The 22,992-nt window shown below is 64.0% G+C and overlaps 1 protein-coding gene across 1 annotated transcript in view; it reads right to left on the reverse strand.

Moving 5' to 3' along the window:
* The window catches only part of CCDC33 (coiled-coil domain containing 33), a 62,649-nt gene that overhangs the window by 20,247 nt on the left and 19,410 nt on the right, over positions 1 to 22,992 (reverse strand). Inside the window, exons 6-11 of the mRNA XM_062206677.1 lie at positions 22,354 to 22,445; positions 21,232 to 21,352; positions 16,498 to 16,627; positions 16,112 to 16,245; positions 15,340 to 15,411; positions 5,701 to 5,895 (exon numbers count right to left, since the gene is read on the reverse strand). Of these exons, the coding sequence (XP_062062661.1) occupies positions 5,701 to 5,895; positions 15,340 to 15,411; positions 16,112 to 16,245; positions 16,498 to 16,627; positions 21,232 to 21,352; positions 22,354 to 22,445 (744 nt within the window). The remainder of the gene's footprint in view (positions 1 to 5,700; positions 5,896 to 15,339; positions 15,412 to 16,111; positions 16,246 to 16,497; positions 16,628 to 21,231; positions 21,353 to 22,353; positions 22,446 to 22,992) is intronic.

A 22,992-nucleotide genomic window follows, 5' to 3' on the forward strand; every position in this document is an offset into this window, starting at 1 on the left:
ACATATGACTGTGTGTCTGTGCCTGTGTGAGTGTAAGGGTGTGTGAGCATGTGTGAGTGTGTGTGAGCATGAGGGTGTGAGTGTGAGGGTATGGGTGTGTGTGGGTGTCAGTGTGTGACTGCGTGTGTGAGTGTATGTCTGTGTGTGGGTGTCAGTGTACATATGACTGTGTGTGTGCCTGTGTGAGTGTAAGAGTGTGTGAGCATGTGTGAGTGTGTGTGAGCATGTGTGAGTGTGTGTGAGCATGAGGGTATGAGTGTGAGGGTATGGGTGTGTGTGGGTGTCAGTGTGTGGCTGTGTGTGAGTGTATGTGTGTGGGTGTCAGTGTGTGACTGTGTGTGTAGTGTATGTCTATGTGTGTGGGTGTCAGTGTACATATGACTGTGTGTGTGCCTGTGTGAGTGTAAGAGTGTGTGAGCATGTGTGAGTATGTGTGAGCATGTGGGTGTGAGTGTGAGGGTATGGGTGTGTGTGGGTGTCAGTGTGTGACTGCGTGTGTGAGTGTATGTCTATGTGTGTGGGTGTCAGTGTACATATGACTGTGTGTGTGTGCCTGTGTGAGTGTAAGGGTGTGTGAGCATGTGTGAGCATGAGGGTGTGAGTGTGAGGGTATGGGTGTGTGTGGGTGTCAGTGTGTGACTGCGTGTGTGAGTGTATGTCTATGTGTGTGGGTGTCAGTGTACATATGACTGTATGTGTCTGTTCCTGTGTAAGAGTGTGTGTGCATGTGTGAGTGTGTGTGAGCATGAGGGTGTGAGTGTGAGGGTATGGGTGTGTGTGGGTGTCAGTGTGTGACTGCGTGTGTAGTGTATGTCTATGTGTGTGGGTGTCAGTGTGTGACTGTGTGTCTGAGCCAGTGTGTGTATGACTGTGAGTGTAAGAGTGTGTGCATGTGAGTGAGTGTGTGTGCGCACTTGGGACCACTGCACTCTCACAGGGGTTCCTTTTCAGCCCCGCCAATCGCTTCTCCGCTTTGCGGCTAAGATCAAGTGCGGCCCCACCCAGCGCCAGCACTCGGGGCTCTCAGCCTAGGGGCAGCAGGAGCAGGGGCAGAGCTGGGAGGGGCTGGAGCCCTGGGATGCTTCCTGCTCGGGGCTGGAAGTCTCACCCGGACTTGGGGAAGGGGTCGGGGTGGTGGGGTCGGGAAGGTGCTGGGTGGCAGGGCGTCTGGGACCTGCCTGGCGGGCTGAGGGGCGTCGAGTCAGGGGCGTCCGTTGTGCCTCGCTTCCTCCTGGGCTTTCCCTGCCTCTGCTGGCTCCCAGCACGGGGCTCCCCAGGGCTCGTGGGCTCAGGGTCCCGCTTTGCCTTGGAGGATCCACCTCCTGCCACTGCTGGCCGCCGCTGCGGACTGTGTCTGGGTGCTCGGGCTGGGCCCCTGTCTGTGACGGCGTCCAGTGGCTGCAGGGGCTTCTGGTCAGGCCTCGTCCCTGCCACCAGGTGGCGCTGAGGGAGCTCAGACCAGGCCGAGCCTCTGCCTTGTGGGCTTCGACCTTGTCCTGGGCGTGGGCCTTGGGGGGGGCAGCACCAGGAGCCCCAGGGGACTTGGAAACATCTGCCCCCCCCCAGCTGGGGTCCAGGGAGCTGGAGTCCAAGATTGTCTAAGGAATAACGGGGAGGGCGTGGGGGTAGCATGGAGGGAACTGGGCTGGGCGCAGGGGCTGAGGGTGTGGCTGGAGGGTGTGGGACAGGGCTGGGGCAGGGGAGGTTTCCTGGGACATCCCAGCACCAACACGGGCTGTTGCCTATCTCGGGACCCGGGGCTTCCGGGCCGGCAGCCGTGGGCGGCCACCGAGGGCAGTGCCAGGAGGATGGGAGGGACCTGGCTTAAGGAGCGTTGCAGCCCCGCCAGCCTCCCCTCCCAGGTGAGCACAGGGATGGGGCCAGCAGGGAGAGCAGCTCTACCGCGGGCAGACAGGAAACCACGGTGCAGGGACACAAAGGGCTCCCGGCCCCTGGCGGGGGTATGCAGGGGTTGGGGCGGCACCTGCGTGGCCAGCCTGGGAGGGAAGGGGCCCCTCGGTTCAGCTCGTGGACCTGAGCCCACACCCCTGCAGCTGTGTGACCTGGGAGAGGCCCTGGCTTCCTTCCCTCTGTACCTGCGGGATTGGGGGTGGGGTGTGTGTGTCTCGGCCCCTCAGAGGGTGTGCGAGTGGACGGCAAGGAAGTGGGGGTTGCAGGAGGCAGCCTGGGGTCCGGCAGGCCCAGGGCTGGGAGCAGGGCAGGGGTGGGGGGGCGAGGAGCAGGTGGGAGGGAGGGAGCGGCTTTCAAAGAAAGAACCAAAGAAATGAGTTATTCAGTGCGGTGGGGCTGGGCAAACAGCACTGAATCTTTAAAGAGCCCTTGTCAATTATTCATCTCCTGGGGGGGGGGGGGAGGCTCTGGTCTGCCACAAATCTCTGAGCTCCGTGAAGAGGGGAGCGTGGGGAGCAGAGGCAGAGACAGACAGACGAAACGGGGCCAATCAGAACAAGACAGAAGGGAGAGACGGAAACAGAGCCGTGGGGCCTGTGCCATGTGGAGAGACAGGCAGGAGGGGACAGAGAGGGGGAGGGGAGCGCCCTGAACTCCTCTGCCTGCTTATCCAAAGCATCAGAGGCCACCTCCTCCAGGAAGCCTTCCTTCCCTCCCCCACACTGGGGGCCCATTGGTGTGTCCTGCCTGCCCCCACCCCCGCCACAGGCTCGCTCCTGCCTGCTGGGAACGTCCAGGGTTTGGAGCCTTGGCCGCCTCCTTCTCTCTGCGACCCCGCCCCCGCACAGCTGGACACCAGGACAGTTCCCGGTGAGAGGAGCCCAGGCACCCCAGAAGTGTTTCAGGAGCTGTGGTTGGAGGACCTGGAGCCGCTCAGCTCACTGCGGTCACCCTGGAGCTGGGGACAGGTCTGGCTCAGGGAGGGGGGAGTGTGCGGCGGGCGGTGTGTTCTGGTTGGCCCCTGCATGGCACCCTGGCCCCCGGATGTCCACCTTGCCCAAGAGCACTTCTGGGCTGCTCAGGGGAGGCAAAGCTTCCTCCGGTTCTGTCTGGGCCCCTGCCCTTGACCCAAGACCGCAGCAGGCCCTCCCAGGAACCGAGCTCTGCACCACAGGGAGCGAGTGACAGCTGACAGGCCTGCGTCAGCATCAGCTGTCCCCGGGCCGGCCTGATGGCACAGCGGGTTAAGCCGCTGCCTGTGACGCTGGCATCCATGCATGCCCGGCTGCTCCGCTTCCAATCCAGCGCCCTGCTAATGCGCCTGGGAAAGCAGCAGGGGACGGCCCACGTGCCTGGGCCCCGGCACCCGCGTGGGAGACCTGGAAGACGCTCCTGGCTTCAGCCTGGCCCAGCCCTGGCCATTGTGGGCATCTGGTAAATGAACCAACAGAGGGAAGACCTTTCTCTGTCTCTTCCTCTCTCTCTCACTCTGCCTTGCAAATAAATAAATCAATCTTTACCAAATTGCGAACAACAGCTGCCCTGAGAGGAGTGTGTCTGGGTGCCTGGTGGTGGTAGAGGAGGAGGATATGGGTGGGACAGGAGGCGCCAGAGGTGCTGTCTCCCCTCCCCTTCCTCCTCCTCTTCCTCCTCCTCCACTCCCTCGGTGCTCTTTTCTCCAGAAAATGCTCAATTTCCTATTAAGCCCAAGTAGGCTCTGGAGTCAAATCAGAGACAAAACAGCTCCTCAGGCTCCGGGGACTCCGCCACAGACCAGACAGAAATCAAGGATGCCAGAGGCTCACGTCCCCGCCCGCGGGGCCCGGCACAAACCTGATCATGCCTGTGAGCCTGCCGTAGAGCCCAGGGCTCGTCCAATGCCCCACACCGCTCTCTGATCCTGTCTGGCTGTGTGCTCCCGGTGCTAAGCACGGCTGTGTGACCATTCTGCACCTGCACCTGCTCTGTGGCCTGTCCTGCTGCTCGGCCTGGAGCCCCTGGGCCGGTCGCACACGTCGCTCCATTGCTGTGTAACTCGGCCTGGTTGCCATGGAACGGTGACCCAGTGCTACGTGGGCACCTGCAGTTGTCAAGGGGCTGGGGGCAGTTGCTACCCACCCACCTGCCATGGCCCAGAACTGGGCCCGGGTGAGCCCAGCTGGGACAGATCTGAGGCAGGGGTGCAGAGACTGAGCTGGGAGTCAGGAACACAGAGGGGCAGCCCACAGCCCCCTCCCCCTCAAGGGTGCCAGACCTGGGAAGCTGTCTGGCAACAGCCAGGCGAGCAGGGGCTAGCAGCCAGTCCTGTGGCCTCACCCAGTGTCCAGCAGGAAGGAGTGGCGTGGGAACCAGGGGGCCCCTGGGTAGGCCCCGGCTCAGCCCTGGGGTTGGTGGCCCAGCAGATCCCACGCTGGGGAGCCCCTGCCATATGCACAGGACCAGAGTGGGACCGGGCTGTGTCCCCTGCCCAGGAGGCTGCCGTGGGACGCCTGTCCAGCCCAGCTGGGCATGAGGTCTGCCTGCTGGGTGAGCGTGGGGTGGACCCAGGTGGGACTGAGGCCGTGCAGGTGTGTGCGGGGGCGGGGGCAGCGCCCTCCCCTTGCCCCTTGCATCCTGCCCCCCTCCCCGTGTACCTTCCCCGTCTCCTTTTCCCCTGGCCTGTGGACCCTGCACTCCTCACTGCCTTTGCTCAGAGGTGCGAGAAGGGGGCACCCCAGGCCGGGCTTTGAGGTTTTCTTCTTCAAAGCGCTGAAGGCAAGCACTCTGTCCTTATTTCCAGTGAGATTTATGGTCGGGCAGGAGGGCGGCCCCCGTGCGATTCTCCCTCCCCTGCCCTGCCCCTGGCTGGAGGGCAGGGAGGTTTGAGCCAGGGAGCCACGGAAGACGCCAGGGCAGCCACGACACAGACGGCGGGGGGTGGGGTGGCCGGGCGCCCCACCCAGCAGGTGCCTCCCTTCCTATTGGTCGGGTGGCACTTGTTCCAGAAAGGTGCAGAAGTGCCAGGGGAAGATGAGGAGGCTGTCGGTGGACGGGGGCAGGGCCCGGGTCTTCCCTCGGGCCCGGGGGCCTCGCTGGGGGCCTCTCCTCAGGATCCTCTGGAGCAGCGCTCCCCACGGGATCCGCTGTGGAAGGGGGGCGGGCAGGGAGCCACAGGTGAAGCCTCGTGGGCCAGGCGCCTCGGACGGGGACGCTAAGGAGCTGTCTTTCCGGGGCCGGCTCCTTAGCCCTCTGCACCAGGGTCTCAGCCCCCAGTCCCGCGGCCAAGGGCACCGGCTTTGTCTGAACACGACTCTGAACACCGTGCCCTGTTTCCCAAGCCCTCCAGGAGTTGAGACTCATCCCTTGGACGGGCTAGGGGAGGGGGAGCTCTCTGCAACCAGGACAGAGTGGGATCTGCTCCCAGAACTCCCACAGGTGATGCAGTCGGCTGCAGACTCCTGCCTGCCCCAGTTTGCACACACCGAGGACCTACAGAGGAGGTCGCCTCGGCCGGCACTGTGGTGTGGGTGCCTGTGATGCCCCCGGCATCCCATGTGAGCATCGGTTGGAGTCCTGGCCACTCTACTTCCCATCCAGCTCCCTGCCAATGGCCTGGGAAAGCAGCAGGGGATGGTCCAAGTGCTTGGGCCCCTGCACCGACATGGGAGACCCAGATGGAGCTCCCGACTCCTGGCTTCAGCCTGCTCTAACCCTGGCCATTGCGGCCATCTGGGGAGTGAACCAAGGTGGGAGCTCGCTCGCTCTCTGTCTCCCAGTCCCTCCCCAACCCCGGCGGGGGAGATCACTCACTACATCGCTGTAGGATTCTGGTTCCAGAGGCTCCTCTTCCGCCCCCTGAGAGATGGACGAGCTGGAGTCCTCCGTGGAGCTGGCCGTGGCCTTGGACCAGGACTCGCGGATGGTCCCCAGCTTCTCATCCAGGATCTTGGGGTCCAGGGTGGGCAGAGCCTTGCTGCTGTTTGGTGTCAGGAAGTTTTCTGGTCTCTGAGAAGAGAAGGCGCAGAGAAACGTGGTCCAGGCCCGTTCCCTGGGACTCCCATCTCCCGCCCGCCCGCCCGCCCGCCCGCGCTCACTGGGCCCCAGACGCGCCGTGCTTACTGTTCCTCCTACATGACCAGCTATTCCTGCCTCAGGGCCTTTGCGTCTGCCATGCCCTCCTCCTGGAGGGCCTTGGAGGTCTCCACAGCCCAGGTGTGACCCCTGCAGGGAGCCACACCTGCTCTACCTAAAGCCCCCCACTCCCAGTCCCCATGGCCATTCCCTCGAGCCCACGGTGCTGTCTTCCTCACACCATGCCAGAACACTAACTCCAGGAAGACGGTCTGTGGAGTGCCTGCTTGCTCCACAGCACCCCCAAGGCTGTGAGCCCCGGGTCAGACCCTCGGGGCCCTGCTTCCACCTGGTGTCTGGCTCACATGGCCTCCTTCTCCCTGCTCCCCTCCTCCCCTGGCACAACCATCGGTCACTCTCACCTGACCCCACGCAGGGACCAGCCCCGCCCCCCCAGGCGTGTCCGGCCCCCAGCCCCGCCCCCCCAGGCGTGTCCGGCCCCCAGCTCCACCCCCCCAGGCGAGTCCGGGCTCCCCAGCCCCACCCCCACCCCGCCAAGGCCTGTTCAGGCTCCCCAGCCCCACTGCTCTCCAGTGCACACCGGCTACTCTGCCCTTCTAGCAGAACTTCGGGCTTCCAGCGCTGCACCCCCTTGGGGAGCGGTTATGGCAAAGCTCCTTTGCAATCCCACAAAGTGCTCACTGCTCAAAGACTCGTGCAGTCTCAGGGTTTATGGGCGCCTCAAAGGCCCCCCAGGCTCAACCCATACCAGTGGTTGTCATCCCCTCTTGGCACAGGGCAGACCAATTGCTGTGCTAGGAGAGAGAGAGTGAGCGAGAGTGAGAGCGAGAGTGAGAGCGCACAGTGCCGGCCAGGACGGATGCGCTTGGAGCTAGAGGTCCCTGCATCTCTGACCCTGAATGGCCACAGTGGCCACGAGGGCGAGTGCCCAGGCCTCTTGGGTGTGTGCTCACTTACGTATGAGCCAGAGGAATTGGGACAAGGATCCTTCATCTCCGGGACCCTTTGATGATTCCTTTATGCTCTTTGCAAATAAGATTTGGTGTGCAGAAGTTCCTTGACTCCTGTGTCGCCACATGAGGGCAGGCCTGGGCTGCACGGCCCCATCACCAAACGGGTGCAGAAGTATTTAATTCCAATGGGAAAGCAGCTATAGAAAGACTTGGAGTGGGTGACCTTGAGGCTGACTTAGGCGGGTCACTCGCACCTCATAACCAGGCTTCTGGGTGCTGTCTTCCTCCTGCCCCTCTCGGCAGCTACGGTTCAGGGAGGGTGGTGGTCACGGGGCGCTGCCCGCGGCATGAAGCTTCTGCCCAAGATACACTCAGTGCGGCATCTGGGTGGGACAGCGTGGGGTTTTCTGGTTGTCTGTGCTTTAGGTAGAGAGAGGTACCGAATTCACTTCCTGCTCAGAACAGGTGGACAGCAAAATGACTGCAGAAGGCGTGTTAGATGGTGGGTGGTGGGTGGGTGGGTGGTGGGTGGATGGTGGGTGGATGGGTGCATAGGTGGGTGGTGAGTGGATGGGTGGGTGGTGGGTGGTGGGTGGATGAATGGACAGGTGGGTGGATGTGGGTGTGTGGGTAGACGGTGGATGAGTGGACGGCCAGATGGATGGCTGGATGCAGAAGAGGGAAGGAAAGAGTGATTACTCAGGGCAAAGACCCCCTCCCCATCGGCCAGGTGGCCCGCGCTGGGTGAGACGCCGGTCCAGGCCCTGTAATGACATTCCTCCTCATTTCCAGGCAGAAAGCTAGTCTGGATGCTCTGGGTTTCATAGACTGCCCCCTAATCCAGTTAGGGGAGGAAGTGGGAGTAATGAAATCAGGAGAGAGGTCTCCAGGGTTGCCCCCAGAGGCACTGAAAGCAGGGACAAGGGCCCAGGGAGCCCCTCCCCCACAGCCTGCCTCCCAGACGCACCAGCTGGGGCAACTCAGTGACCCAGGACCGATGTGCACCTGGCCAGAGCTGGGCACTCACAGGTACTTCCGTACGGATGCTACGCAAAATTAAGTTAATCTCATCACACAGCTAACATAAAAACGAGACCGACGCCTCGGGCCAGACGGTGCCTTCAGCCGCCAGTCTGGTGGGCCGGGGGGCTGTTCTGAGGAGGAGGGGAGAGAGGGGCCGAGCGGAGTGCCTTTGGGTCTCTCAGTCCTTTCTGCGGTTCCTGCCAGGCTCAGGTGCTGCTTGGCCGGGATCCGCCAGGCCTGGGGTTTGGTGGCTTTTATGAAAAAACCATTAGACCTCCAAGGATGACAGGCCCTGCGCGGGAGGCTGGAGGCAGTGGCTTTTGTTAGGTGAGGGGAGGGGCACTAGGATGGTGGCTCCAGTCCGCCCACGTCCACTTCTGGAAGAAAGCGTGTCTGAGACTCTGCGGAGGGAGCGCACGCAGCGTGGAGAAGAGCTCCCCCTCCGCCAGCCCAGCCTTGCCCCCCCCCTTTCTTCCAGGCAGGGTAAGGCCTTATTTGCTTTTCTCCTTGGCAGGTGTGGCCCTGCCTGCTGGGGCGTGTTGGGGCTGACAAGTGGCCCTTCGATCCCAGGCTCCGTGGCTGCGGCGCATCCTGCCTCATTAGGACTGTAATTGCGGGCAGACTTTGAAAGCTCACAGGGATGCACGGCCACGCAGTTGCTGGGAGTCAGCTGCCCACGCCACAGGCGCGCACCACCCCTCCCTTCCTCACGCCTCCCAGCCCTCGCCGCAGCCTGCAGAGCCCAGTCTGTGGAGGCCCCAGCAGGTCAAGGGCATCCTGGCCTTGAGGCTCCCTAGCTCCTCCCGCCAGCGCCCTCTGCCTCCCTCCTGCCCTCCTCCATCCCCAGCTCCCCAGTCATGCAAAATGCAAGCCTTCCAGCCGGCCTGGGCCATTACCGAGCAGCCGGGCTGCAGCTGCTGTCCTCGGTGCTGAAAGCGCCCGCCTTCCGGCCAGCCCGCGCCTTCTCCAAGCAGTGCGCGAGCTCTTAATTCAATTAGCTTGGCCCTGAACCCTCCCCGGGGAGCCGGGAGCGGAAACTGACAAACTCTGTTTAACAAAGACATTTGTCCCCCCCCTGCCCCACCGGCTCGGGGCTCTGCCCGCCTGTATTCCGCTCATTAGGAATCTAACAAAGTGCGTCCCGAGAAATCTGCTCCCAATCGCTAGTAATTCAGGAGGCCTGATGTAATTTTCTCCCTGATAAGGGTGTCTCGGCCGCTGGCGAGCGCAGTAATGAGCCCCGTGCAGCCGCTCCCCGATCAGTCACTGCTTTGTCATTTCCTGAGGCCGCCTAGTGCGTTCTTATCTCTTCAGCTGTAGGGCAGGGCTCAGACAACACAGCCGCCCAGGGCCCCTGCGAGAGGGGAGAGGGCTTGCTGCCCCCCTGCACATCGCGATCCTTACTTCGTGGCAGCCGCAGTGGGGTTTGAAGCTCCAAGTCTGTCTCCCAGCCAGCAAAGGCCGGTGGACTCACTTTGTTGGTGAGGAACCTGCTTCTCTCTCTCTCTCTCTCTCTCTCTCTCTCTCTCTCTCTCTCTCTCCATTTATTTGAAAGAAGACAGAGAGAAAGAAAGAGTGAGCTCACACTCTCATCTGTTGGTTTCACTCCCCAGGTGCCCTCAGCAGCCACACCCGGGCCAGGCCAAAGCCAGGAGCCTGGAACTCCATCCGGGTCTCCCATGAGGATGGCAGGGACCCAACCACTTGAGCCATCACCTGCTGCGTTGGCAGGAAGCTGGAGCTGGGACCTGAACGCAGGCTGCAGGCATCCGAACGGCGTGTTAGCCACCTTGCCAAATGCCCGCCCTTCAGCCCTACTTTGTGCATCTGATTTCCCCTCTGGGGTCCGCCATTCACAGCGAGAGAGACCTTGGTCATCGCCCCCTGACAGAGACTGAGCCCTGCACCGTGGAGCCCAGGCCCTCAACCACCCAGGCTCTGCTCACTGGGTGAGCCTCACTGCCCACGGCAGCCCCGGCGTGTCCCATTCTCCGTGACCCTGTACACGCGGGTCTGGTTCATTTCCGAGCCGCTGTTGGAGACTGAGCTCAGACCACACTGCTCTGTGGCTGATCCTCTGGCCTGTGTGTGCTCAGTGCACAGCCTCAGCCGGGAGCCTTAGCGAGGCAGCGGAGGTGCCGTGCTGGGCACACGCGGGGAGCTGCACGCCCTCGGCTGGGCCAGGCATACACTCGGCACGGCTGAAGGCAGCTGTGGGCTGGGTGGTCTGGCTTTGGAGAAGGAGTTCCCAGCATAGCCTGCGTTTTTTAAGAGGTTTGGTCATGAAGCTTCTGCCTTCTCTCTCTCCTCCTCCCCTGCCGCTTCTTCATTCTACCCATGACGCACTGGGCTCGCAGGGGAAGGGAGGGTCCTCATGTCCGGCGTGCTGGGCCGTCCCTGTGTCCATCTCTGGCTGGGAATCTCAGCAGCACAGTGGCCCGTAGTGGGGGAGGCCTTCAGGACGGGCCTGCACCAGGCCTCCTGGCTTGCCAGCACAGGGCAGCTCCCCTGGGGCCGTCAGCAAAGCCGTGTCTGCTCTCACCCCTCCCCCACCCATTCCTTCTTGCTCTGACAATTTGCTGGGAGACCACGAGGGCTGCTGGTGGCCTCCTGATGTCTCAGAGGGATGTGAGGCTGACGGAGCAGCTGTCAGGAGGGGTGGGTGCTGAGTGACAGATGAGCAGGGCTCTGGTGCTCCGCCCAGCCCCCCACCCCCACCCCACCCCGCCCACCGGGAGCCATGCCGCCACCCTCATGAGGTCCCTGTGTTTGCCGGCAATGTGGTGGATGATGGCAGAGTCCCCTGCAGCAGCGTGTGACTGCAAGACACTGTGCTGGTGTCACCGGCTGGGCGCCAGCTGCCGGGCAGGGGCTATACCGGCTGCATTAGAGGCCAGGGAGGCTAGGGTGGCTGGAGCCGCGGGGAAGAGCTGGGCTTCGAACCCAGGGCTGAGGCTGCACACTGTGCACAGTGCAGCCCCGAGTATTCTGACCACTTCTTGGGCCACCTGCAGCTTGGGGGGTGGGCAGCGGTGGGACTGTGAATGTGTGGGACAAAATCAGGATCCAGAGTGATCATCAGCCCAGCGGATGAGCTCAGACAAAGCAAGCGAAATGGCACAGGGAAGAGCAGCCTTGCCCAAGTCGGGCAGAGCGATCGGGCGAGGACCAGAGACAGGGCCCTCGCTGCCTGGGACGAGCTGGAACCAGACCAGCCACACAGGGAGACTGCACTGGGGGGGGGGGGGGGGGGTGCTGTCCCACCGGCCAGTGCTGACTGCGCCCACGGACGAAGAGGACACTCAGGGACAGACCCGGCGCGCTCAGAGGCAGGAGCGCTGGGTCAGGGCTGCCGTGGGCGCTGGGTCAGGGCTGCCATGGGAGCTGGGTCAGGGCTGCCATGGGCGCTGGGTCAGGGCTGCCGTGGGCGCTGGGTCAGGGCTGCCGTGGGCGCTGGGTCAGGGCTGCCGTGGGAGCTGGGTCAAGGCTGCCGTGGGCGCTGGGTCAGGGCTGCCATGGGAGCTGGGTCAGGGCTGCCGTGGGAGCTGGGTCAGGGCTGCCGTGGGCGCTGGGTCAGGGCTGCCGTGGGCGCTGGGCTCAAGAAGCGCAGGCAGGAAGCTAAGCCAGAGGCAAGGAGGTGGCTGGAGAGGGCTTCCTGGAGGCGGCGGGCTCCGTGTCACTGGGTGTGGAGGCCAGACCTCTCTCTCCCAGGCAGGAAGCAATCCAGAGACTGTGGGGGCCACTGCTGCCTCCAAGGCTGGGCACACGCCTGGGAGGGGTGCAGGCTTTGTGAAAAGCTGGTAGGGGGATGAGCCCTGCCCCCCCCAACACACACGCACAACACTGAGCACCTGTCCCAAGTGCCAGGCTGGCCCTGGGAAAGCCCCGCCCTCAGTTCTCACCCAAGTGGATATTCCTTCCGGTCCCCAGACTGGGGCCTAGAGCCTGAGCAGGCGTCAGGGTGGGGAGGGGACAGGGCTGTCTGCTCTGCTGTCTGCTGCGGGTCTGGGTTTAGAAGACAGGGTTGGGGGTTGGGGGCATTGGGTAGGAGGGAGACGGGGGGTGTGCTGTGAGATGGGCCTCCCTTGCTGGATCCATCACCATCCTCACAGTGGTCGGAGTGGACGTGGTCGGGGCAGGGGCAGAGTCAGCCGAGGACAGAGCCGGCTGAGGGCCCGGTGGTGCTGTCTGGGACACCAGGCGGCCGCCTAGGGCACGTGCCCGGTGCAGGCTCTCTAAGGGGAAGCCGGCCAGCACGTGTGGCTTTTCAGAAGCTCCATCAGAATTCGCCAGCAGCCAGCCTGATTCTGCCTGTGCCCTGCCCCCATAGCTGGACAGCCACGGCCCCGCCCTGGGCAGCTCTCCAGAGGAGAAAGCGCCCGGGCGGCCCCTTCCTGGCTTCAAAGGCTGGCCCTGCCCCCACCCCTTCCCCCGGTGGGTGCTGGCCACGGCCGCACATGGGAGGGCCGCCCTCTGAAATGCCGCGTCTGGGCAAGACACTGAATCCCAGATGCCAGCGCCCACGTGATCGTGCGAGCCTGTGGGCAGAGACGCAGAAGTGCGTGGTGTGGACCTACTGTGTGTGCCACGCTGATCGCCGCCGGTCAGCCCGGGAGGCCGCACTTCAAAGAGGCTGTGGCGGGCTCTGGATGCCAGTTCATTAGAGAGAGCCAGGCTGCTTTGCTCGGAGAAGTGGGGACTCCCGGGGGTCCACGTTGTGCTTTTGAGGACAGTCCAGAGCAGAGCAGGCGGGGGAAGGCGGGGAACCAGCGTTCATCTGTGCCTGTGTGTGTGTGGGGGGGGTGGCAAGGCTCCTGGGTCCTCAGAGCCGGGGGGTCTCCAAGGCCCACCCCAGTGGCTGCACTAACAGCAGGCGCCTGCACACGTACAGGAGCAGGTGTCTGGTCCTCACGGGCCTGTGCCTGTGTACACACACTCACCTGCACACCCCCTCCAGCCCAAGGACGGTCGTCTTGAGCCAAAGGTGCCCATGGTGAAGACTCACCAGCAGGCAAACAGCACCCGTCTCCCACAATCCACCGCGAACCGCTGCCTGGCGGCGTCTGCAGACAGCCCGGTGCCATGCCAGGGGCTTGCCGGGGTTTCAGCCGCTGATCCGTGGGACGGGCAGCTCCCGCAGGGAGTGAGCTCCCCGTCAGAGCAGTGCAGTAGGGCCGGCATGACCACCCGCGGTAGATGTGGAGAGGGGACTCCCTTCCCCAGGCTGTTTGGGGATTCCCAGCAGGCTCTAGTTCTGAGAGCTCGGAGAGGGAGACACGGAGACAGGAAGGCTGCAGAGGGTGCGTTGATGGCGATGTCCCACGACGCGGCCGCTCCGCGCCCGAGCCTTGCTGCACACCAGGGCTCGTGGGAAAGGGGCGTACGCATGTCTCCCGAGCGCTGCCCCTCTGTAGCCGTCTGAGCACTCGGATGGGGCCGACCGCCGCCCCAAACCTCCTGCAGCTGCAGCTGTCAACGCACTGTCCCCATCCCCAGAGCAGCGGCGGCTCCGCAGCAGGCACTCCGCACGCGTGCAGTGGCGGGGGGCAACGCCGCATCGTGGCCAAGGCGGCGGCCCCGCAGGCGCTCCCCTGCGCCTGAGGGAGGGGTGCCCAGACACCAGCCGAGGGTCGTGTCCACGTCCGGCTGAGCTGAACTCCAAGGCACATGGGCTCCAGGGCTGCTGGCTCCACTTCCGGCCATTGGAGTCCACAACAGCAGCCTACATTCTACTTCCTGCCAGACACCAGGGACCACCCCTCAAATCGGGCTCTCCCCGAGAGCCCACCCACACGCGCTCTTTCCACTCGGGCTCCCGAGACGGGTCTCCACGACTACCGAATCCGAGCGACTCGGTTACCGGCCAGCTCCCATTCCCACCGCCACCAAGAAGCAGTTCAGCTACCAAGTGAGACAGCCTCTTTGTGTGTGTGCCCGTGCGGTCGGCGTGGGTTGCGTGCGAGCAGCTCGGAGCCCACGGGACGCGGGCGCCCGGGGCGGCCGGAGCATCTGAATTCTTGATTGCAGAAAATGACTCTGCACGGGCCCTGTTCGCCTGCTGCACACCCATCTCTGCCCCTTCTCTTTTCCTTTCTTCTCAGAAATCCATTGCTAAAAGGTTTATTACCGGCCTCCGGGGTGGGGGGGCCTGGGGGAGGCGGCGGCTAAAACCGCGAGGCCCAGATCAAAACACTCGGCGGCTTAAATGAATTCGGCAGTGATTTCCCGCATGACTTGGAGGGATAATTTAGTGGGCCCGCCAGCTGGAAGGAAAGGGATTAATTCTACACTTAGCACAGCTCCGGTGAATAATTCATCATTGCAGACCTTTGTGTCCGCCCCTGGGCGACTGGGGAGTGTTCTGCCCGCCTGCCTGTTGCCTGCCCGGCTCCACCGGTCCCCTAGCCGGGGGGCGCTTGGCAGGACAGGAGAAGCCCCCGTGGAGGGAGGTGAGCAGGGGCCGGCGGGGGCGTCTGGGAGGCTCAAGGCCCTGGAGGGCCCCTGTGACATTTTCCCGAGGACTGTACTTCCCCCTTGCTTGGGGGTCTTCTGTTTCCTCCCCTGGTGGTTTGGGGGTGCTTTTGGGGGTCTATGACAGATGCTTCCCCAAACAGGAGGTAGGGGAACCTGAGGGGCGATGCTGAGTACTCACAGCAGGGGGCGCTGGTGGGACCCTGCAGACCCTCACCAGGGGCCCTGTGAGGAGAGGGTCCCAGGCTGGCCCCTTCCCCTTCCCCGACCCATCGTGTGACCCCTTGGGTAGGGTCACAGGGCCACGGACCACCCCAGAGATGGCGGCTTTTTTTTTCCAGTATGGGGAGTTGTCGGTCTGGGCTGGAGCAGATGCCGGCACCTGTAACACGGGCTGGGCCCCCTGTCCTAACGTGCCCGGGTCCCAGCACCAGCAGGTCCAACGAGCAGGGTCCGTGCTGGACTCTGAGCCCAGGCCCAGCCATCGGAGGGCTCGGTGCCACATGGCTCCCCCTTGGACAGAGCCAACGTGGCTGGCAGAATTCCAGACAATTCCAAGCATCCCCACCCAGTCCTTGGAGCAGGGACTGTGCTGTGCCAGCCTCCTGTGACTCTGTGCTGTCACCCGGCACCCAGGAGGTTCCCTCAGCTGGGGTCCGAGCAGCCCTGCTGCTTCAGGGAGGAGGCGCTGTGTGAGAGGGAGGGTGGGTGGTCTTTGGGACCAATTGGGGCATCAGACCCTCTGGCCAGGGATCCCTCTGGAACTCCGGAAGGGGCAGCCCTGCACTGTCTACATCGCGGCCACACTGGGGAGGGCCGTCTGCCTGTAGGACGCCAGCTAACCGGGGGTGCGTGTGCAGCAGCCGCCCCGCCAGGCGGCTCGCGGAGGGCCACGAGGGTGGCACCTTACCTCGGAGGAGCACAGCTGGAGGGAGACGTCCACCGTGGGCGCCTCCCCGCCTATGGTTTTCAGGCTCGTGTCCTGGGGAGGAGACAGGAGCTGTGTCACTGCCTGTGTGGCGGCAGCCACATTTCTGGGCTCCCCAGGAAAGGGTCTGCAGGGGCCGTGCCCAGAAGGAGGGACCCAGCCCCTCCCTGCCACCCAGCTCGCTCCCTCCCGGACTCCAGCAGACTTGGGGCTCCTCTCTGAGCAGGAGGGGGAAGCCCATGGGTCGAGTCTGTGAGGTCGGCGTAGTAACGGGTGATGGTGACAGAAATGGGGCAGCCCCTTCCTGGGGACGTCTCGCCACACCTCACGCAGCCCTGCTCTGCCCCCATTTCACATGCTAGGAGGCTGAGGCAAGGAGACGGGAGGCCACGCCCCCTCGGTCATGTGAGCCGCTGAGTGGTGGCCCCAGGCAGCCGCCCCAGGGAAGCAGGAAGCCAAGGCGGGGCACAGAGGAGAGCTCCAGGGTTCACAGGGGGTGAGGACACAGCAAGGACAGGGGTAACCCAGGTTTCAGCCCCAGGCCTGGCCCTGGCCTCTCCCTCCAGGTCCCTGGGGCTTGGGGGCAATGCCCATGGCTTCCTTCCTAGTTGTTCAGAGGCTGGGCTGGGTTTTGGTGGCTGGGGGCAGCGGCGGGAGTGGGGGGCCCTCTCCTAGCTGTCCCAGGTGGGAGACCTCGGAGGACTTGCGTGGCGGGGAGCCAGGCCGGCGGTGAGCAGCCGGGGGCGGGGCTCACCGTGATGGGAAGCCGCTCCACGCGCAGCCCGCTCGTGCCTGTTCCGGCCAGCATCTTGCGGTATAGACGGCTCTTCAGCGGCAACACGGAGACGCCCACGGGCTGGCCCAAGTTCCAGGGCTCACTGCCCTTCCCTAAGGGGAGGGACCAGGCGGGCTTGCAGACCCCAGTGCCCGCCTCCCGCCCCCAACACCACCTGCCTGTCTTCCTGGCTTCACCTGAGCCTCTGCCCCTCCCTCCAGCGACATGTGCACAGCAGGCAGCAGCCCACCGGCTCTGCCTGGGCCAGGGCGCCGCTCACCCCTGAGGCTGCCCGGACACCTGGGGGCCCTTGGGCAGAGGCGGCTGGCGAGTGGCTGCGCTGGCCTGGTGCAGGGCACACGCACCTGAAACCGAGGAGTAGTACTCCAGCACCAGGGCCGCGTCTTCTGTGAAGTTGGTGGCTCCGTCCCGGCCTTGGAAGAGGAAGGGCTGGTTCCACAGGGGCTGCTCTGGGGGGCTGCCAGGCGGGGACAGCTGGAGGGAGAGGTGGGGAGTGGGGGTGGGGCTGTGGCTTCTCCCACACCGATGCAGGTCTGTAGACTTGGCTGTAGGAGGGCAGGGACTGGCCCCTGTGTTCCCACAGTAAAGATAACCGCCTCGGGGGTTGGTTCGAGTCCCGGCTGCTCCATTTCCCATCCAGCTCACTGCTAATGCCCCTGAGAGAGCAGTGAAAGATGCCCCAAGTCCTTGGGCCCCTGCACCCATGTCGGAGACCCGGAGGAAGCGCCTGGCTCCTGGCTTCAGATCGGCCAAGCTCCGGCTGTTGCAGCCATTTGGAGAGTAAACCATCAGATGGAAACCTTTCTCTCTGTCTCTGTCTGTCTCTCTGTAACTCTGATTTTCAAACAAGCAAACAAATAAATGTTTTTAAAAAAGATAACCACCTCACTTCTTTCTAGTTTCTTTCCTGTGCCTGCTTTGTGTATAATTGTCATTCTAGTATCCTGTTTTTAAAATATGTATTTATTTGAAAGGTAGAGGCAGAGAGAGAGAGAGAGACAGGGAGGGAAGGGAGGGGTGGAGAGAGAGAGAGAGAAAGAGAGAGACAGAGACAGGGAGGGAAGGGAGGGGTGGAGAGAGAGAGAGAGAGAAAGAGAGAGACAGAGACAGGGAGGGAAGGGGGGGTGGAGGGAGAGAGAGGTCTCCCATCTGCAGGTTCACTCCCCAGTGCCTGCAGTAACAGCTGGTGCTGGGCCAGGCCAAGGCCAGCAGCCAGGAGCCCGTCTGGGTCTCCAGGTGAGTGGCAGAGACCCAAGCTCTCCAGCTGTCACCGCTCCTTCCAGGGTGTGCGGGAGCAGGCCCCTGGCATGTGGAGCAGAGCCGGGACTGGAGCCTAGGCCTTCCGGCGTGGACACGGGCATCCCAGGCTGTATCTCTGCTTCACCACGGAAACTGGGCCCTGGCTCAGACACAGGACCTCTCACTGCCCACGACCCCAGGGACCACGGGACATCCTGCCACATCCAGGAGCCCTGGCGTCCCCTCCCCAGGGTCGTTGTCTGAGCTGCTCTGGGGGACTTGTGGCTAAGCCAAGGGTGGCTCCGGGGAAAGATGGGGGGGGGGGGGGAGGCGTGGGCCCGGCATGGGGAGGGTCTGCAGGTCCTGGGGCAGACTCTCCAGGGGCACAGAGTCTGCGCGTTGTCAGCCTCCATGGCCGGCCCTCCCACCTCCCGCTCCCTCCCCTGCGGGAATCAGGCAGCTTTGGATGGAAAAGGTCAGCACGGATGTGTCGCAGGCTGCAGGAGCTGTGGGCGCAGTGGCGGGGGTGTGGGGAGGGGAGGGCACGTCACGTGGGAGAATGTCACGCTGACACGCCTGCCCCGGGTGGCCCCCTGACGCCCGTCCCCGCAGGGCCAGCATGTCTTAGCAGTGGGACAGTGACTGGAATGGCAGGGAGGATCTGTGCCCCCGCCCCTGCTGCCCCCCAGCCCAGCTGGGTCAGACTGGGTCAGGCTGCTCTCTGGGACCAGTAATGCAAGAGGCAATGCGTGGCTGTGATCCAGAGGTCAGAGGCCCCCGGGCAGGGTCCCCACAGACCTAGACTGAGGGAGGAGGTTGTCCCTGTGCTGGGGGGAGGGGGGACTCAGGTTTAAGGGCCCTGGGAGTCTGATGCCAAGGCTGTGGTGCAGTGCAGGTGGCTGGTGTGTGTGCGGGGGGTGGGTGGACACTGCCTGCAGGGACTGACGGGAAAGCCATGGTGGCTTGGAGCTAAGGGATGGGTTAGCCCTCGGCTGTGCTCCTCAGAAAAGCCATTAGCCGCAGCCACACAGGCAGACCTGGCCTCCTGGGGGCACAGCCTCACCCCAGGGGCTCCTGGGCCCTCCTGCCCTCCCCCCGGGGGCTGCCCACTCCCACCAGGTCCAGGACTGCCATGCCGCAGTGGGAACCCCAGGAGCGGGGCCCCTGGGTCCACCTCAGCCTGGCTGTGGGGCCCTCCCTGCTCTGCTGCCTGGTGCTGCCTGTCTCCCAAGCCTATGGCGAGGTCAGAGGGGACAACAGAGACGTCGCTGTTCCGATGAAGGTTCAAGAAAATCCAGCCGGTGCTGACCGGGACACCTCCTGGCCCCGCCCCCAGGAGCTCATGGCCTTCCAGGGGCACAGGACACTCGCACACACGATGGGAAACACATGCACTAAACACGCGTGACAGAATGTGCATGCCGGGACACACATGACAGGACATGCATTGTGTGACAGAGCACGGACATGTGAGAGGATGTACATGGGGGGACATGCACACGACAGGACACACTCCAGCCCCTGACACACATCAAGGGACAGGCCCTGTGGGCGTGGCTGAGAATGGCAATGGGGGAAGGCCCAGCCCTGGGTGGGGACGGGGCGGGGGGTGCGTGTGCCCTGGCTGCTTCTCGAGGGACAGAGGAGGAGGGCCAGGAGGCTGCTGGGACACAGGTGCAGGCCCCACAGGAACCCGGAGCCGGCCCAGGAGCCCACGGGGCTTGTGCTTCAGCTCCTGGGGGCCCCACTTGGCTCTGGGACCCCGCCCCTGCCTGTACTAGGGGCAGCCTGCTGGGTGGACAAGAGTCTCCTGTGAGGGTGCAAGGGCAGCATGGGAGTCACCTGTCCCTGCCTGGGGCAGGTCCAGCAGGGAGCTCAGGCCCAACCGCCTGCCTGTCCCTGAACTCACTGGAGTGCAGGGCCCTGAGACAGGAGAGGAAACAGAGCCCTCCCCTCCCTGCCTCCCAGCCTACAGGGCGGCTCCTCCCCAGGTGGCCACGCCCCTCCTCCGTGATTGGCTCAGGAGAGGGCAGGTGGTCCCACTCTGGCCAATGAGCCGAGGCAGGTGGAGTCTGCCCCGGGTCGCTGGGTGGGGCTGGTCTTGGGGCCTGGTAAACTCACCTGGATGAGACGCCCAGAATGGTTTGCCCATGTGAGCTGCGGACCCCGGCCATGGCAACTCTGGGACATGGGAGAGAGCCCCAGGCCTCCAGGCTGAGCTGAGGGGGTGGGTCAGCCCGACCCCTATGTGGGCACTTGGTGGGCCGGTGTGTGCAAGCTGAGGTTTCCGCTACTTGGGCCAGGTGGTCAGGCTGGCCTCGGAGGGGCATCTGGCCCCTGGGAAGTGTGGCTGTGGGCAGGGACATTTTGCCCTAGCTGTCCTTTTGGCCAGCCCAGGAAGGGGGGAGAAGGGCCAGGGAGGGGAGCTGTGGGGCACAGGGCTGGCAGGGTGCAGAGCTCGGTCAAAACCAGTTGACCCAGCCCTCCCGCCCTGCCCACAATGCTCCGGTTTGGACAGCACCCAGCAGGCCCTGGAAATGACCCCACCCAGCCTCCCTGACCCAGAGGGGTCGGGCAGGGTTCCCCCATGGCTCCCTGGCAGCAGGACCGCTCTGTGCTCCCGGCCAGCGAGTTCTCAGCCTGGTCCAGCTGCGCGGTGCTGCGTGACCTACAACAGGTGTCCTGCCACCGCTGCACCTCTCCAGCCCCAAGGCGCAGTGGGGGGCACCTCCCCAACCCGGGCCGATCAGGCGGGGCAGAGGGGCTGGGGGTGGGAGGGGCTTGCTCACTACAGCAGGCTGGGGGCGGGGTGGGGGGGGGCGCCTGGCCCCTGGGGAGGGCCTGCTGATTGGTTCATAATTTCCCGGAAAATGCAAGGCCATGTGTGAATGCCTCTGGGGAAATCAGGCCGAAGATTGGTTTGGGTTTGAAGCTTCCGTCCCCGGGGACCCCCTTCATCCCACCGGCTTCCCCACCTTCCCTCTCGCTCGTGCTCTGTTCTAATGTCTTTTCTTTTGAACCAAGGCTGGGGCTCCTAAGGGGCGTCTTGGGCTGGTCATGAGCTTTGGGGGGGCACCTCCAGGAGCCCCCACCTGTCCTGGAAGCCCCCTAGGAAGGCTTGGGCCATCGAGTGGGGTGACTCCCACAGCAGACCACGGTCAGTGGCGCCCCTGGCCCAGCCACGATGTGTTACCCTTCCCTCCACTCAAACACACGGCCCCCCTGTCCACCCCAACACAGCTCTGTCCACTTGTGCCTGGGCCCATGTGAAAGGCAAGGCCACCCTCCCCACTCCTCTCCCCTGACTGATTTGCAAAAATCTTATTGTGATAAAATATGCCTAACAGAAAATCGAGCACTGCAGCCCTTCTCGGCGCACAGCTGCGGGGGGCGGGGGGAGGGCCTGCAGTGGCTTTCCCCGCGGTCCACTGTTTCCAGAGCTCACTCTCCCCCAGGAAGCGGCAGCTCCCCCTCCTCCCTCTCCCCAGCCCCCGAGAACCCTTGCTCCATCTTCAGTCCGCACGGGAAAGTGGAGTCGGACAGTATCTCCGCGGTCCCTCCTGGTTTGCTGTTAGGTCACTCGGGACGGGCGCTGGAGTCTAGCACTCCCACGAGGTGCCCACAGCCACCAGGCCCAGCTGCCCCGAGGTAGCACGGACAAGCACGGCCCTGGGTGTGCAGCAGGCCGGGGGGCGGATAAATGAGGGTGTGGGGGAGTCACCAGGTGTGTGAATGAGTGAATGTGGGCGCGTACCCAGGAGTGTGAATGAATGAATGGATGTGCGGGGAGGGTTACCAGACGTGTGGCCGGTGGGGGCTGCGCGAGGACAGGGGCTCACCTGAGGGCACCCGTTCTGGCTGACCCGGGGCACGTCGAAGTTCATCACAGACGGGATAGGGAAAGACAGGGGGGTGATGGGCAGCCCCACCGAGGCCGGGTCCTGGTTTGCCTGGCTGACCCTGCAGGGGCGAGGAGTTGGGGTCAGCACTCTGGGCTCCGTGCCCCAGCCGGCAGCCCGGGGTCCCACCTGGACGCTGCACTGATGTGGGAGGGGAGAGTGCAGGGCTGGCTCAGACCCTGTGGTGTGGCTGCCTGGCCCTGGTCCTCCTGACCCTGGCCCAGGCCTCAGGAGAGCTCGTGGTGGTCAGGAGGGAGGCCGCTGCTCAGCCCCTGATCTGTGGTGCACTGCGGCCTGGCCAGCCCTGAGCCTTCCGCTGCTCCATTTAAAAGTGGGTCTCAAGTCTCTCCTGGCCTCTGGAAAGGCTTGTCGGGCTGGCCCGCCCCGTGCTGTGGGGGACCTGCCGGGCAGGGCTCAGGGTGTGTGTGTGTGTGTACTGCACATGTATCACAAGGTGTGTTGTGTGTGCATGTACATGTAACACACACGTTATGCGCACAGGCATTGCATCATGTATGTGTGCGTGTGTTGCACTGCATATGCCTGTGTGTGTTTGTATGTCTGCTATGCTCTCTGGGCTGGGGGGCTGAGCCCCTCACCCCCCTGAGGACCATGAGCCCAGCAAACTCAAAAGGATGTCTGGGGGAGGGGAGGCCTGAGGCATGGCTGGGGCCAGGAGGAGGCCAGGAGGAGACCAAGGTGAGGGTCCCAGACGGCCCCAGGCTGCCTTCCTTTGGGGACAACCGCCAGCCAGAGCCTGTGGCCCTGAGCTAGAGTGGGAAAGGGGACATTGGAGGTGACCTGTGGGATGGGGGCAGGTCTGGGGGTGCTGAGGCACCCTGGACAGACAACGGGGACCCCTCTGGTCCTCCTCAACCTGGCTGCCCCAGTCTGCAGCCTGATGCTGGGCCCTCCTCCCCCCCACCGCCCTTCCCAGGGACTTGCACATTCCTGGGGACACACAGGCAGGGTCCACTGCAGGAAGCCCCCTGCGGCCTCACTCCCGGTGAGGAGGCCTCCAGGCCCCTGACCAGCCTGGGTCCAGCCCCAGGACCCACTCACTTAAACTCCGTGTAGTTGGGAACCACCCGGGCAATCACCACCATGGGGCTCCGGTTGTTGATCAGGGGCTCGTTGACTCCCCGTAGAAAGATCTGGAAGGAGAGAGGAGGCAGGTGGACCCATGTGGCTTCAGCCCCCGAGAGACCCCTGTGTCTTTCCCCCAAGCCCTGCTCACCCTGTCCCTGCCCCCTGCCTCGCTTGGTTCTTGCCTTGGCCTGGGTCCACTCTGGGCCTCAGTTTCTCAGCTGGACCCTGAGGGGTTGGACTGCTGCCTCGGTGCTCCTCCCAGCTGTGACCTTCTGAGGGAGGCAGAGGTCCAGGTGTGGGGTTTTGCCCTTCCCCCCTCGGCCAGGGTTCCCTCTCAGCTGGTTGCCAGTTCACTGCACACAGCGGCTCGGGGGCCCTCGCTCGTGCGGGCTGACTGCACCTGCTCTGTGCTGACCGTGGCCAGGTGTGGCCGAGACAGCGACCTTTTGGACAGCCGGAGCAAGGCCTCCTGCTGTGCCCCCTACCTGAGGCTGGGAGCAGGAAGCCCCGCCCATGTCACAGACAGGAAGTCAGAGGACTGGGGTGCAGCCCCCTGGGGTGCAGCCCCCTGCCTGCGGAGCCAAGCTGTTGCCTTGTTGGGTGCAAAGGATG

This window comes from Lepus europaeus, chromosome 11 (genome assembly GCF_033115175.1).
Source record: "Lepus europaeus isolate LE1 chromosome 11, mLepTim1.pri, whole genome shotgun sequence".
In the NCBI taxonomy this organism is placed as follows: Eukaryota; Metazoa; Chordata; class Mammalia; order Lagomorpha; family Leporidae; genus Lepus; species Lepus europaeus.